At 41.1% G+C, this 16869-nt stretch overlaps 1 protein-coding gene across 25 annotated transcripts in view; it reads left to right on the top strand.

Annotated features, from left to right (window-relative positions):
- Positions 1-2671: 2671 nt before the first annotated feature.
- Positions 2672-16869, top strand: part of LOC135509127 (CCR4-NOT transcription complex subunit 1-like) — a 35338-nt gene continuing 21140 nt past the window's right edge. For 22 of the 25 annotated variants that reach the window (XM_064929514.1, XM_064929512.1, XM_064929513.1 and 19 more), the window contains exons 1-13: positions 2672-2769; positions 6331-6631; positions 7527-7634; positions 7843-7941; positions 8111-8179; positions 8296-8350; positions 11276-11479; positions 11614-11782; positions 11902-12028; positions 12118-12228; positions 12319-12489; positions 12629-12756; positions 12835-13195. In XM_064929514.1, coding sequence (XP_064785586.1) covers positions 6530-6631; positions 7527-7634; positions 7843-7941; positions 8111-8179; positions 8296-8350; positions 11276-11479; positions 11614-11782; positions 11902-12028; positions 12118-12228; positions 12319-12489; positions 12629-12756; positions 12835-13195 — 1704 coding nt within the window. In that variant the 5' untranslated portion in view covers positions 2672-2769; positions 6331-6529. The remainder of the gene's footprint in view (positions 2770-6330; positions 6632-7526; positions 7635-7842; positions 7942-8110; positions 8180-8295; positions 8351-11275; positions 11480-11613; positions 11783-11901; positions 12029-12117; positions 12229-12318; positions 12490-12628; positions 12757-12834; positions 13196-16869) is intronic. The other 3 variants (XM_064929515.1, XM_064929496.1, XM_064929491.1) reach the window with 1 other exon arrangement.

Raw genomic sequence — 16869 nt, 5'->3', positions numbered from 1 at the left:
TACAGCACTTGGTGTACATGGTCGTTGTCGTCATCCCCCCCCCCCCCCCCCCACACACACACACACATTTTTAGGGGATCAAAAGTATTGGAACTAATTCACTTGTGTATTAAAGTAGTCTCAAGTTTATTTAGTCCCATATTGATAGCACGCAATGATTACATCAAGCTTGTGACTACAAACTTGTTGGATGCATTTGCTGTTTGTTTTGGTTGTGTTTCAGATTATTTTGTGCCCAATAGAAACTAATGCTAAATAATGTATTGTCATTTTGGAGTCACTTTTATTGTAAATAAGAATAGGATATTTCCAAACACTTCTACATTAATGTGGACGTTACCATGATTACGGATAATTCTGAATGAGTGTGAAAGTCAGATGCACATATCATTTACCCATTAAAATGGTGAAAGGTTAACATGTCTTGAGGGTATATTATTTGTGCATCTAACTTCATTATTCACAATTCATTCAGGAATATCTGTAATTGGGGTAGCATCCACATTAATGTCCCATGTTTCATGAGCTGAAATATAAAATCCCAGAAATGTTCCATACGCACAAAAAGCTTATTTCTCTCAAATTTGGACCAGGAACCTGTTTGCATCCCTGTTTCGTGAGCATTTCTCCTTTACCAAGATAATCCATCCACCTGAGAGGTGTAACCACACCAGCCCAGGACCTTCACATCCAGCTTCTTCTCCTGCAGGATTGTCTGAGTGGGGGATGAGTATTTTTGTCTGTAATGAAGGCCTTTGTGGGGAAAAGCAAATACTTATTGGCTGAGCATGGCTCCCAAGTGGGTGGGCCTATACCCTCCCAGGCCCATCGATGGCTGCCCCCAGTCATGTGAAATCCATAAATAAGGGCCTAATGAATTTATTTCAATTTACTGATTTCCTTATATGAACTGTAACTCAGTAAAATCTTTGACATTGTTTTGTGTTATTTTTGTTCAGTATGGAAGTGTTTAGAAACGGTCAATTCTTATTTACAATCAAATGTATTCTAAAATGACACTACATGATTTACCAGTCATTTCTATTGGGCACAAAATAATCTGAAACATAACCAAAACAAACAGTAAAAACATCCAACAAGTTTGTAGATTCACAAGCTTGATTTAATCATTGCGCGCTAGGAATATGGGAGCAAATACTAAACTTTTGACTACTTTAATACACATGAATTGGTCGCAATAGTTTTGCACCCCTAATGGGTGGACTATACACAGAAAGTGCTGTAATTTCTAAATGGTTCACCCGATATTGATGGAAATACCCTAAAATTAAAGCTGACAGTCTGCACTTTAACCTCAGTCATTGTATCATTTCTGGAGTATAGAGCCACAACAAGATGCTGTGGAGAGATTCATTCAGAGAAGCTTGACTTCCAATTCTATTCCCAGGCCCTGTAAAACCACAATAACAAAAAGTCTCAGCTTCTGAAAGGGCGAAGCTCATGAGTTGCTTTTCAGTTACTCTCAACAAAACAGTTTCACTTTTCATCTTCCCAACATGTTTGATCATGCATGGCATTACTGGCCTTCTGGCAAAGTCTTGTTCTCCAGTAGACTACTGTTAATTGTACAGTATTTAACTGAATTTTAGACTATTTTTACATTTGTGGGAAGTGTTGGTTATGGTGTCTATTTCCAGTCTGCTGTTTGGTTGAATGTCTATAATAGTTTATTTCAAACATTGAAAACATTAAGCTTGTCTTGACACTAACCCATTGCAATGACTCTTTGAATGTTTATTTCTGTATCCCAATGTGGCTTGTAAATAATTACATATTTTAAAGTGATGTTTTCCTTATTCTCAACCACTAACCTGCATCATTAGGACTGGATATTGGATAAGATATTTCCTTGACAAATGCCTTTGGTGCGGTAGCTAGGCTTGGATCACATGAATGAACGTCTGCCACTAATGACTACTGTGAGAGCTAATATAAAGCAAGAATTGTTTTTATTTTTTAATTTCCATCTACAATGTGCATGCTTGGAGATCAAACAGTGCTAGAGGTTTTCATAGTACCAAACTTACATATAGCAGGTTGGTCATCATTACGCAACAGTGCACAAATGTAATGTGGTTTGTGTTGGAGTTCCATATTTCAGCAGTAGGGGGACACAGAGTACCAAGACACTAAATTGTTGCTGTGCCCCTTTTCTCAATCTCCTCCGTGCTCACTGATTTGAAAGGCATGGAGTCTGGACAGCCTTAAAACAGTCCATGACTGGTGTAAGCAATATGTCAGAAGCTGTTCTCAGCCCAACCAAATGGGGCCATCTCCAACCCATCTGTAATTTCAGAGCTGTGAACAGTGACACTGACGGAGTATGAACTAGGGGGGCCTGGAAACCAAACAATATACTGTTATTATAGTCCTATAGAAAAGATCATCGTGAAACTAAATATACAGAGATTACAATGAAGTTGCCATATGATCAGAATCAGCCCTATGGGTGTATCTACATTAACTGTTGTTACATTCAAACTATTTTTGGTGGATGGTATTAGGTGCATGGCCCAAGTACATTTAGGATAAATGTATTATCAATTGATCTCGTTTTCTATTTAGCTCATGTGGAAGCATGGCATGCACAATTATAGTGACGCGAGCCCGGGCTCGAGCACTAAAGTGAAAACTGCACTGTGTGCGCGCGGGGATGATAGTCGCCATTTTATTTTGAAAAATCAAACTGAACTGGAAGGAGAGCAACCCAAAAGGAATGAATATCACAAATATATTTTGGGAACCATGGTACGTTTTTTTTAACATATTGCAAAGGATTGACGATATTTAAAAAATATTTTGGACACATTAGTAAGCTAAAAAGTGTGCGACTACCCGTTAGGCGTCGTAGTTAACGTGAGCAAAGACAAGCTAGCGTACTACAGTAGCGTTGGTTAAAGTTCGCCAGCGAGGAACAGTTGGATGGTCCCATCTCAAAGTAGAGTTGGTTAGTGAAAATGACCATATTAACGTTTAACATGGCTTACTCATTTCGAGTTTGTGGATGCTGTACTCCGAGAACATTGTCATGTTAACGTTTATATGAACTAGTCAACGTTAACTAACACTAGTTGGCTAGTTACAGTACCTGGTCATTCATTCACACACACATGCATACATACAGTTAAATTACTTTACAGTTAGGTTAGCTAACGTTAGCTAGTTACTTTGTTGACAATGTATTTCCATTGACAATAACGTAACTAATAATCGATCGCTAGTGCATTGACCAGCTAACTGGTGTTTATAGAATTGTTGGCTTTGTAACGTAAACAGATGTAACTTACGTTCGCTTGTTTTTCTGTCGTTGGCTAACTAACATATGGCCTTCTGAGCGTTGACGTTAGCTAACATTAGCTGGCTGACGTTTGCCACATCTGCTAATTAAGCTACCTAGCTGGTTTGGCAAACGCAATGTGCTTGCTTATCCGGCTAGCTAACGTTAGCTGTCTAGCTCTTTGTCTGTTACAAGTTGACTTGTAACAGTAACTTAATGTTAGATGGTTAACGTTATGTAACTAACGTTAATGGACCAAGTTGGTCAGTTATGTTCTGCATCTAGCAAACATAGCTATCGTTGATATTATTAGCTAACGTAAGCGAAGTTTGCTAACTAACAAGATGTTGCCGAAGATTGAGTGAACAGATGCTAGCGAAGTAGGTTATCTACGTGGACTATAACACATTTAATTGTTTTTTTAGATGAGACACACACGACAAATATGCGAACGTTAACTTAGTATTCTCACTAACGGCAACTAACGTATAATTTGCATTATTACTGGGACACTGAAATCATAGCTAGCAACCTACGTGAGAAATTGATATAACTCGCTTTAAGTATATAAACTACTTTGGCTTGGTTATTCATTGATTAACCACGTGCTGTCAGTGTAGAAGAGATATGAAATCATCCGTATTATCAGCGCACACGATGCTGATTGGACTGGTAGTAAATGTTAAAGGGTGTGCATCAAGTCAAGGCCCAATTTGGTAGTTTTACTAGACCGACGTTGTGGACATATTTTTCGCTAACATTGATAATTTGTTTGGGCAAACTTAAACTTAGTTCTCATTTACAACTGCGACCCGGCCAAGATAAAGCAAAGCAGTACGACAAAAACAACAGAGTTACAAACGTGTAGTCAATAACACAAAAGAAACGTCTATAAGTTAGTGTGTGCAAATGTAGAAGTGACCATCGTTATAACTCGATCATGGTGACTTTCTACCTGTAAGTTGCGAAGTAGCTGATTAACTAGCAAGCAATTTGTTGCTGTTTTTTAGTTAGCCTACTACCCTACTCGTCTACATTTGCACACACTGTAACTTACATAGATTTTTACATTTTTCTTTTGTGTTGACTGTACGTTTGTGTTTAACTTGTTCATATTACATTTAAAGTGTTTTGTTCTTTTGTATTGCGGTGGTGTGTGAATCAGGATTATACCAGGCGAGTAGTAGGCCTACCCCATTTTTTTGTGGGCAATGAGGCTCTCTTCCCATGGCAGTTGTGTTGTACACGGCACTTTTGGTATTTACAATCCCAGTTTATCATATATATATATATATATATATATATATATATATAGCTCAAAAACATAAATGGAACACTTAAACAACACAATGTAACTCTAAGTCAATCACACTTCTGTGAAATCAAACTGTCCACTTAGGAAGCAACACTGATTGACAATAAATTTCACATGCTGTTGTGCAAATAGATTGACAACAGGTGGAAATTATAGGCAATTAGCAAGACACCCCCAATAAAGGAGTGGTTCTGCATGTGGTGACCACAGACCACTTCTCAGTTCCTATGCTTCCTGGCTGATGTTTTGGTCACTTTTGAATGCTGGCGGTGCTTTCACTCTAGTGGTAGCATGAGACGGAGTCTACAACCCACATAAGTGGCTCAGGTAGTGCAGCTCATCCAGGATGGCACATCAATGCGAGCTGTGGCAAGAAGGTTTGCCGTGTCTGTCAGCGTAGTGTCCAGAGCATGGAGGCACTACCAGGAGACAGGCCGGTACATCAGGAGACGTGGAGGAGGCCGTAGGAGGGCAACAACCTAGCAGCAGGACCGCTACCTCCGCCTTTGTGCAAGGAGGAGCAGGAGGAGCACTGCCAGAGCCCTGGAAAATGACCTCCAGCAGGCCACAAATGTGCATGTGTCTGCTCAAACAGTCAGAAACAGACTCCATGAGGGTGGTATGAGGGCCTGGCGTCCACAGGTGGGGGTTGTGCTTACAGCCCAACACCGTGCAGGATGTTTGGCATTTGCCAGAGAACACCAAGATTGGAAAATTCGCCACTGGCGCCCTGTGCTCTTCACAGATGAAAGCAGGTTCACACTGAGCACATGTGACAGTCTGGAGATGCTGTGGAGAATGTTCTGCTGCCTGCAACATCCTCCAGCATGACCGGTTTGGCGGTGGGTCAGTCATGGTGTGGGGTGGCATTTCTTTGGGGGGCCGCACAGCCCTCCATGTGCTCGCCAGAGGTAGCCTGACTGCCATTAGGTACCGAGATGAGATCCTCAGATCCCTTGTGAGACCATATGCTGGTACGGTTGGCCCTGGGTTCCTCCTAATGCAAGACAATGCTAGACCTCATGTGGCTGGAGTGTCAGCAGTTCCTGCAAGAGGAAGGCATTGATGCTATGGACTGCCCGCCCGTTCCCCAGACCTGAATCCAATTGAGCACATCTGGGACATCATGTCTCGCTCCATCCACCAACGCCACGTTACACCACAGACTGTCCAGGAGTTGGCGGATGCTTTAGTCCAGGTCTGGGAGGAGATCCCTCAGGAGACCATCCGCCACCTCATCAGGAGCTTGCCCAGGCGTTGTAGGGAGTCATACAGGCACGTGGAGGCCACACACACTACTGAGTCTGACTCTAAATCCAGACCTCCATGGGTTGATAAATTTGATTTCCATTGATAATTTGTGTGACTTTGTCAGCACATTCAACTATGTAAAGAAAAAAGTATTTAATAAGAATATTTCATTCATTCAGATCTAGGATGTGTTATTTTAGTGTTTATTTTTTTGAGCAGTGTACTTTAAAACCTTTTCTTTAACTAGGCAAGTCAGTTAAGAATAAATTCTTATTCACTCCCTCGTTCAGGTGCAGAACGAAAGATTTTTACCATGTCAGCTCGTGGATTCGATCTAGCAACCTTTCGGTTACTGGCCCAACGCTCTTAACCACTAGGCTACCTACTATTTACTATTTGCTCAATGAGTTTGTACTGTTTTTATGTGCATCTGTATTAACTTGTTTTCTCTCTTGGTTATTTTCAGATTCTGAACTTGATGTCGCGCTGAGGGACTTTACCTTGTATCAAGATCCACTGATAGAAGTAGCTTGCTGTAAAATATTTTCACACCTTTTTGGGGGGGGGGGGGGGATGGGCAGAAGTAACCTATCACTGAAGTGACTAAAGGGGAATAATGGTGATTTTGCGCCGGGCACGGCCGCCTGCTTCCGCCCCAACCAGCAATGAATCTTGACTCGCTCTCGCTGGCTTTGTCTCAAATCAGCTACTTGGTGGACAATTTAACTAAGAGAAACTACAGAGCCAGCCAGCAGGATATACAACATGTGAGTAGCATGTGGTATTATGCTCACAACTTGTCTTTTTCTAGTTTTGCCACAAAAGCAGTACACACATTTTCAGACGTTTGAAGGGCTATAGCTAAGTAGATTTTGAAACGTACGTGCATTCAAAATTGTCTTTTTTATTTGACCTTTTATATAACTAGGCAAGTCAGTTAAGAACAAATTCTTATTTTCAATGACTGCCTAGGTACAGTGGGTTAACTGCCTTGTTCAGGGGCAGAACGACAAATTTTTACTTTGTCAGCTCTGGGATTATCACAATGATTGTAAAACGAATATGATTCTAGTGTTCATAGGATTTTTCTGTATAATAAATGGGCATAATTGGTGGGGGTGGCAGGGTGTGTAGCAATGTCGGCATGGCTGAATTTAGTTAGGGTCTTGGTTAAAACATTTTTTGAAGCCCCCCATCTTAGTGACGTTTTAAAGCCAGTTTCCCTCAATTCTAGACATTTATCTATGTATCCGAGATAGCTTAAACTGCAAAATGTTAATATTTTGCAGTTTAAGCTAATTTCCTGCAATTAAAAAAAAAAATGTTCTTATGATCAGTTATTGTAACAATCAATACTCCCGAATTCATCGTTTTTGTCTAGCTTTTATTTTAGTGATAGTTCTCAAATATTTAACAATATATAGATAATCTTTTTTCACGTTCTTTATATCTGGTTTAAGTTTACACTGAAAATATTTTTGCACCCCGAAAAATGTATTTCACTAAAAACAATGTTTGGATATAGGTGGCCTGAATAAACAAGATGTTTCTATGCAGAAAAAAACCCTGGGTTTAGAATTGCATTAGGTCTGACAATTATATTGTGGCTCTGACGGCTAACCTGTTATTTGTTATTTTGTTGAATCTGTTCTGTCCCAACAGATTGTGAATCGTCACGGCCCTGAGGCAGACAGGCATTTGTTACGCTGTCTTTTCTCCCATGTGGATTTCAGTGGCGATGGTAAAAGCAGTGGCAAAGATTTCCATCAGGTAATTTCTGATTAATAATACTCATTACACCAGTTGCTATACAGATTTTAGCAATGAGGATTAAGGTTTTCTTTAAATGTCCTCATCATCATTGGTATTGTCTATCTTGCCTTTATTATTTTAGAAAGTGACTCTGCTTTCCTATTTTGTCCTTAACCTGTTCTGTTCCTTCTTCTCCCTTTTACCTTCGTTTGCCCACTTGACCAAGACACAGTTTCTGATCCAGGAGTGTGTTTCACTGATTTCAAAGCCAAATTTTATTTCAACACTCTGCTACACAATCGACAATCCCTTGCACTACCAGAAGGTAGGAGACATGCTTATTTTCATATCTTTGTGAAATAATTTTGCAATTCATAAATATTATTGTACCCTTTCTGCAGTGATGAAGTGGGTCCACATTAGACCTCTCATGTGCCAAAATTACTGTCTGCATCAGAATAACTGTAATGTTTTCTAACTTTTATCATTTTCAGAGTTTGAAGCCTTCCACCCACTTGTTTACTCAGTTGAGTAAAGTTCTCAAGCTAAGCAAGGTTCAAGAAGTAAGTAAAGTAATGTGGAAATGTGTGGTGTCAGATGGTGGTTTTTATTGTAATGTTTAAAAATAATATGCCAAACAATTTGAGATTCTACATAAATCTTTCTTTTTTTCCCTAAGGTTATATTTGGCCTTGCTTTGCTGAATTCGTGCAACGCAGACCTTCGTGGTTTTGGTAAACTCAGTTTTATATTTAATCATTTGACTATACCTGCTGATTTGAAACCATGCAATGTTTTATCTGTATAGGGGGGGTCACATAAGCTATTCTGTTATCAAGGTGTCCAAGTGTAGCACATGGAAATGTGTGAAACTCACTCCATGGCCTGATGTGTCCCTACATGGGCTGAAAAATAGCTAGCTTTTCGCGTGGCACAACTGTTAAAAAGATGCTTCGCAAGGGCCAGTCGCGTGTGCTAAAAAGGCAGAGGTCCTGTGTTCAAGCCTCTGAGCTGAATCAGGAGGAAGCCGTATTCTCTAAGCAAGAAGCTTGACATTCGTTATACAAGTCTAGAGATGAAACGGTATGAACATTTCATATCACAATTATAGTGACCAAAATTATCACTTATCAGTATTATCGCGGTATTGTTAAAATGTGCCGGTAATGTTCAAAAAGTACTGATACACATACTGAAATAATTTCACCAAGTTTTATATTGAAAACAACAAATAAAATTAGCAGGACTGTACTTTTTGTGTCCATGAACTTTAAAATAATAACATTAACATTAAAGATGGCACCATGTGGCGATGAAGTAAGCTTCCCTATTGCAGGTTTAAATGAACACAACCTTAAGTAAGCAAATCAAATAAACAACAAAATTAGCAGCACTCACTTTGTAGTGAGGCACGGCAACCTTTGTCAGCCTCAGAAAGCCAAGCCTCTCAACAATTTGAAGTGGCACCATGTCCTTGGCAATGTAATATGAAAGGGCTGGAGTGAGGTCTTGAGGATTTTTTTGATGTGGGTGCATAAGCACCCTGCCTTTTTAAATGATTGCTCGATTGTCTGTGTCACAACTAGATGAGGGACCAGGTGCATCACTGGGTTTGCCTGCTGCATGCCCACTCTGTAAACAAGGGAATAGTAAATGTAGTCGTCTTATTATTGGCGTTTTATTATTATTCACTTAAGACTGTATATCTTCTGTGTTGCATTTGAGTATATGCAATGGCCCCATGTGCAATTTACAGAAATACAAATGAGTCTTAACTTTGTCATAGGGGGCGGTATTTTGACATCCGGATGAAAAACTACCTGCTACTCAGGCCCAGAAGTTTGGATATGAATATAATTGGTAGATGTGGATATAAAACTGTTCTAAAATTGTTAAAATAACGTCTGTGAGTATAACAGAACTGAAATGGCAGGCTAAACCGAGGACAAACCTTAAAAATACAATTCAGCATACCACTTATTTCAATGTTTGGCACTTTTATAATAGTGTGAAATTGTCCCCGATTGCAGTTCCTAGGGTTTCCACTAGATGTCAAGAGTCTTTAGAAAGAGTTTCGTGCTTTTTTTTTTTTTTTTTTTTTTTTTAATGAGGGAGAAGTTGTAGTTTTTCTAAGTGGCTCCCATTTTGTCTGTAGTGTTTCCAAGCGCAAGGCCGAGAGAGTGTGTTCTTTTTGTTTATCTCCGGTAAAGACTAATGATTCTCCGTCTTAAATTTAATTGTTTATTTGCGTATTAGGGCACCTAAGGATAGATTACAAATGTTGATTGACTTGTTTGGATAAGTTTATTGGTAACGCTTGGGATTCATTTTGTATGCATTTTGACGGAGGGAAACGAGTGTATTGACTGAAGCGCGCCAGCTAAACTGAGTTGTGGATATAAAGAAGGAATTTATCGAACAAAAGGACAATTTGTAATGTAACTGACCTTTTGGAGTGCCAACAGAAGATCTTTAACGGTAAGGCATATATTATATCGCTATTTCTGACTTTCGTGTCGCAACTCCCTGGTTGAAAATGATTGATGCATTTGTGCTGGACGCTGTCCTCAGATAATTGCATGGTTTGTGTTTGCCGTAAAGCCCTTTTGAAATCTGACACCATGGCCGGATTAACAACAAGTTACGCTTTATTTTGATGTATTGCACTTGTGATTTCATGAAAGATTAATATTTATAGTAATTAGAATTTTACTGGATGTTGGCCAGGTGGGACACTACCATCCCACCTATCCATAATAAGTTAAGACGGTGATGGTAATTGCAATGAGCCCTGAAAATAAAAATAAAAGAGCCGCACACTCTTGGAGCTCAGATGCAAAAATTTAATACCAACGTTTCGACAGCCAAGCTGTCTTCATCAGGTATACCCTGATATACGTACCAGGTGGCTATCTCTCGGTTATTGTCCTCAAATGGGGCCTTCAGTATGTCAATTGCTACGGTGTGGCAGGGGTAGTCAGCAAAGCAGAACACATCTGGTCTCATGGGGGAGTGCTGGATGAATGACAGCTGGAAGATAGTGATAATGGTCAAGAGGGCTGAGGAGAGGAGGTCATTGATGTGAATGAAGGCGTTTGTTACCTCTGGAAATAAGACCAAAGTGTTGTCTTGACATTTACATAAACCTGGCCCAATCTCCTCCTAACCTGACCCATTCTCCTCCTTACCTGTCCTTCAGCATGCTTCCAGGGCCGATAGATTAGGTCGACAGGGAACACCTCCATGCCCAGGCCCCTCTGGATCCCATACACCACCATCTGCATTCCCTTGCATGTTCTGCAGACAGTGTGACCATCTTTCCACAGCACTCTTGTGAAACCCAAAATACTACCACACTTCAGATTTGGTCCTCTTAGAAGGCTGAAAAATCTCCCGAGCGCTGTCACTGCCTTCTGCCATGTTTTCACACAAAACAAAACCCATGTTGCATGCTGTGCCTGCGTCAGACTGTTGCTAACTTTGGTTGATGCAGGACAGTATTTACTATGAATTCTTCAATCCGTGGTAATCAAACATTGTTTTAATGATTAAAATGGTAATACTAATCGTTGGGTATTTTACAGTGGTTTTTCGTGAAACCGGTGACCGTTTCATCCTTATATAGGATTTATTTGAAATATTTCCTCATTTTTCTTTAGCCGCGCAGTTCGTCAAACAAAGGCTCCCGGACCTCCTCCGCTCGTACGTGGACGCGGACCTTGGAGGAAACCAGGAAGGTGGCTTCCAAGATATTGCCATAGAGGTCCTGCACCTGCTCCTTTCTCATCTTCTTTTTGGACAGAAGGGAGCCAGCGGGGTCGGACAAGAGCAGATTGACGCGTTCCTCAGGACCCTGTGCAGAGGTGAGGGGCATAGACGCACTACTTGAAAGGGAATGTTAATTATTTCCAGAAGTAACACAAACTCTGATTCCTTCATTCACAACAATCTGATCGTTTTGTACATGTTGCCCCATCCATTAAATATTCTGGTTCAGATTTCCCGCAGGAGCGCTGCCCTGTGGTGCTCGCACCACTGCTATACCCTGAAAAACGAGACATTCTGATGGACAGGATTCTGCCAGACTCGGGAGAGTTAGCAAAGACCATGATGGAGAGTTCTCTCGCAGAGTTCATGCAGGAAGTTGGCTATGGCTTTTGTGCAAGGTGACTGTTATTTAGCAACTGAAATGCAAATTACAAATCGTTTTTGATGTCATGCATGACCACTAAGGAATTCAATGTCCGTTACCCCTGTTAATGTATTGTCTGTCTTTCATTCTAAGTCTCGATGAATGCCGCAACATAATCCTACAGTATGGGGTGCGGGAGGTTACTGCCAGCCAGGTGGCCAGGGTCCTGGGGATGATGGCTCGCACCCACTCTGGCTTGTCTGATGGAATCCCCCTACAGGTAACTTACTGAAGCTCTGTTAAAAAAGTACATGTAAAAAATGACATTGCGCTCTAAGTATACTATTGTTTTTCTTTTTTCTTCCTCAGTCCATCTCGGCTCCGGGCAGTGGCATTTGGAGCGATGGAAAGGACAAAGGTGATGGCTCTCAGGCGCACACCTGGAATGTAGAAGTTCTAATTGATGTGGTCAAAGAAGTTGTAAGTTATAGTGGAATTACATGTTATTCCCCTTCAGTTTGCCATTCATGTCTTGCACTTTGTACAGAAAATTTCCTTTTTATATTTTAGAACCCCAATCTGAATTTTAAAGAGGTGACCTATGAGCTTGACCACCCTGGCTTCATAATCCGGGACAGCAAGGGACTGCAGATGGTGGTGTATGGGATCCAGAGGGGCCTGGGCATGGAGGTGTTCCCTGTTGACCTAATCTACCGTCCCTGGAAGCATGCTGAAGGACAGGTAAGGAGGAGAATGGGTCAGGTGTCTTGTCATTTACATAAACAACACTTTGGTCTTATTTCCGGCGGTAACAAACTCCTTCATTCACATCAATGAACTCCTCTCCTCAGCCCTCATGACCATTATCACTCTCTTCCAGCTGTCATTCATCCAGCACTCCCTCATGAGCCCAGATGTGTTCTGCTTTGCTGACTACCCCTGCCACACTGTAGCAATTGACATACTGAAGGCCCCACCTGAGGACGATAACCGAGAGATAGCCACCTGGTACGTAAAACAGTTCATTAATTATTAGAACAATGTCATGCCATTTGATATAATTTATTTGTGATTATCGCCTCACAGGAAGAGCCTAGACCTGGTGGAAAGCCTCCTGCGCCTCTCTGAGGTGGGCCAGTACGAGCAGGTAAAGCAGCTCTTCAGCTTCCCCATCAAGCACTGTCCCGACATGCTGGTGCTGGCGCTGCTGCAGATAAGCACCTCCTGGCACACCTTGCGCCACGAGCTCATCTCCACCCTCATGCCAATCTTCCTGGGCAACCACCCCAACTCTGCTATCATTTTACACTATGCCTGGCATGGACAGGGCCAGTCCCCCTCTATCCGTCAGCTGATCATGCACTCAATGGCTGAGTGGTACATGAGAGGGGAGCAGTACGACCAGGCCAAGCTGTCCCGCATCCTGGATGTGGCCCAGGACTTGAAGGTAGGGAGGGGTCCATGTTTTATTTTTTTTCAGGAAATGTGGTATAGTTTTGTGAAGTTATGGTGTTCACCCATTCTGCCCAGTGGGTTAAAATGCATTTTGTTAAAATGCATTTTGTTGATGGCATTTCACTTCCTTATGTTATAAAATACATTTTTACCAAGACAATTGATTCTTCATGTTCTGAGTTGTTCAGCCTGGTGTTTCCCTAACATATCATTAACATTATATTTTAAAAGTCGGGTATTTTAACCTAATACATCCGATAATAAGCACCAAGCTCTGTTGAAGGAGCGGTGCAGCTTTATCGCCTAAACGTTTGAGGATTTTATATTTTGTGGTCCTCGTCTTCCAAGTTGTTTCTGCGGGTCGCAAAATTAGCATGACCCGAGCTGAAATAAATGTAAAGGTTTTGAAAATAAAAAGCTTGGGGTACACTCAGCGCTCTGGATAAGAGCGTCTGCTAAATGTAAATGTAATGTAATGCTCTGGTGACATTTCATAGATACTTTTGTTTTTGTGAGAAGTCTTTAAAAAATGACAGGAAATTTGCATGAATAGGAACAGTGTATACTAAAATAGGAAAATACTACATGTCATGCCATGTCTAAAAAATTAATCTCTTAAGTCAATTGTTTTTACCCCTTGTAGGATGGTTGAAATTAGGGTGACTAAATCAGTGGAGACCAGAGGGGGGGGGGTAATTCAGGAAAATAGCATTGTCAGCTCGCAGATACAATGTCATTGTGCTAACACTAGTTAGCCTAGGCTTGCAAAACTACCTCCAACTTTCTTCATACTGGACACGGACATATACAAATGGTATCCACAAGTTCATCTGACCGGGGTAGTATACTGAACAAAAATATAAATGCAACAATTTCAAAGATTTGCGGAGTAACAGTTCATTCATATAAGGAAATCAATCAACTGAAACAAATTCATTAGGCCCTAATCTATGAATTTCATGGGTGGGCCTGGGAGGGCATAGGCCCATCCGTTTCATTGGGTGGCTGGTCTGACTATCCCGCATGTGAAGAAGCCGGATGTGGAGGTCCTGGACTGACGTGGTAACACGTGGTCTGCGGTGGTCTGCGGTTGTGAGGCCAGTTGGGCATACTGCCATATTCTCCAAAATTATGGGGATGGGTTATGGTATTAACATTCAATTCTCTGTCAACACCTCTGGTGGACATTCCTGCAGTCAGCATGCCAATTGGATGCTCCTTCAGCTTGAGACATTGCACATTTTAGGTGCCTTTTATTGTTTCCATTACAAGGTGCAACTGTGTAATGATCATGCTGTTTAACCTGTCTGGGAACAGGGTTCCTCTAGTGCCAGCAGCCAATGAAATTGCAGGGTGCCAAATACAAATCAACAGATCTCATAAATCAAATTTTTCAAACATACAAGTATTAGGCACCATTTTAAAGATAAAATTATTGTTAATCCAGCCACAGTGTCTGGTTTCAAAAATGCTTTCCAGCAAAAGCTCCACAAACGATTATTAGGTCACCACCAAGTCACAGAAAAACTCAGCCATTTTTTCAGCCAAAGAGGAGTCACAAAAAGCACAAATAGTGATAAAATGAATCACTAACCTTTGATCTTCATCAGATGACACTCATAGGACTTCATGTTACACAATACATGTATGTTTTGTTTGGTAAAGTTCATATTTATATCCAAAAATCTATTTTTACATTGGCGTGTTATGTTCAGTAATGTTTTGCTTCCAAAGCATGCAGTGATTTTGCAGAGAGCCACCTCAATTTACAGAAATACTCATTATAAACATTGATGAAAATACAACTTATGCATGGAACTTTAGATACACTTCTCCTTAATGCAACCGCAGTGTCAGATTTAAAAAAAACTTTGCGGATAAAGCATACCATGCAATAATCTGAGTACGGAGCTCAGAGCCCAAACCAGCCAAAAGAAATATCCGCCATGTTGCGCAGTCAACATTAGTCAGAAATAGCATTATAAATATTCACTTAGTCTTTGATGATCCTCATCAGAATGCACTCCCATGAATCCCAGTTCCACAAATGTTTGATTTGTTCTATAAAGTTCATTTATGTCCATATACCTCTTTTTGTTAGGGCGTTTGGTAAACAAATCGAAATGCTTATGCAACATCCAGCGGAAAGGTCGGACTAAAATTCCAAAAAGTTATATTACTGGTCGTAGAAACATATCAAACGATGTATAGAATCAATCTTTAGGATGTTTTTATCATAAATGTTCAATAATGTTCCAAAAATGCTCTCATCACTCAATACCTAGGTTTACCTCCACTGTATTCACATCCTACCATACCTTTGTCTGTACATTATACCTTGAAGCTATTTTATCGCCCCCAGAAACCTCCTTTTACTCTCTGTTCTAGACGACCAATTCTTATTGCTTTTAGCCGTACCCTTATCCTACTCCTCCTCTATTCCTCTGGTGATGTAGAGGTGAATCCAGGCCCTGCAGTGCCTTGCTCCACTCCTATTCCCCAGGTGCTCTCTTTTGACGACTTCTGTAACCGTAATAGCCTTGGTTTCATGCATGTTAACATTAGAAAACTCCTCCCTAAATTGTTCTTATTCACTGCTTTAGCACACTCTGCCAACCCGGATGTTCTAGCTGTGTCTGAATCCTGGCTTAGGAAGACCACCAAAAATTCTGAAATTTTCATCCCAAACTACAACATTTTCAGACAAGATAGAACTGCCAAAGGGGGCGGTGTTGCAATCTACTGCAAAGATAGCCTACAGAGTTCTGTCCTACTATCCAGGTCTGTACCCAAACAATTTGAACTTCTTTTAAAAATCCACCTCTCTAAAAACAAGTCTCTCACCGTTGCAGTCTGCTATACACCACCCTCTGCCCCCAGCTGTGCTCTGGACACCATATGTGAACTGATTGCTACCCATCGATCTTCAGCGCTCGTGCTGCTAGGCGACCGAAACTGGAACATGCTTAACACCCCAGCCATCCTACAATCTAAGCTTGATGCCCTCAATCTCACACAAATTATCAATGAACCTACCAGGTACCTCCCCAAAGCCTTAAACACGGGCACCCTCATAGATATCATCCTTACCAACTTGCCCTCTAAATACACCTCTGCTGTCTTCAACCAAGATCTCAGCGATCACTGCCTCATCGCTTGCATCCGTAATGGGTCAGCGGTCAAACGACCTCCACTCATCACTGTCAAACGCTCCCTGAAACACTTCAGCGAGCAGGCCTTTCTAATCGACCTGGCCGGGGTATCCTGGAAGGATATATCTTATCCCGTCACTCGAGGATCCCTGGGTATTTTTTTTAAAATGCTTTCCTAACCATCTTAAATAAGCATGCCCCATTCAAGAAATTTAGAACCAGGAACAGATATAACCCTTGGTTAAGGGCAGTCAGGTCTGGGGAGAACCAACACAAAAACATCCTATGGCGTTCTGCATTAGCATTGAACAGCCCCCGTGATATGCAGCTGTTCAGGGAAGCTAGAAACCATTATACACAGGCAGTTAGAAAAGCCAAGGCTAGCTTTTTCAAGCAGAAATTTGCTTCCTGCAACACTAACTCAAAAAAGTTCTGGGACACTGTAAAGTCCATGGAGAATAAGAACACTTCTCCCAGCTGCCCACTGCACTGAAGATAAATACTGTCACCACTG

Source organism: Oncorhynchus masou, chromosome 22, assembly GCF_036934945.1.
Source record: "Oncorhynchus masou masou isolate Uvic2021 chromosome 22, UVic_Omas_1.1, whole genome shotgun sequence".
Lineage (NCBI taxonomy): Eukaryota > Metazoa > Chordata > Actinopteri > Salmoniformes > Salmonidae > Oncorhynchus > Oncorhynchus masou.
The sequence above is the reverse complement of the archived record's forward strand: the minus strand, read 5'-3'. Positions and strand labels throughout refer to the sequence as shown.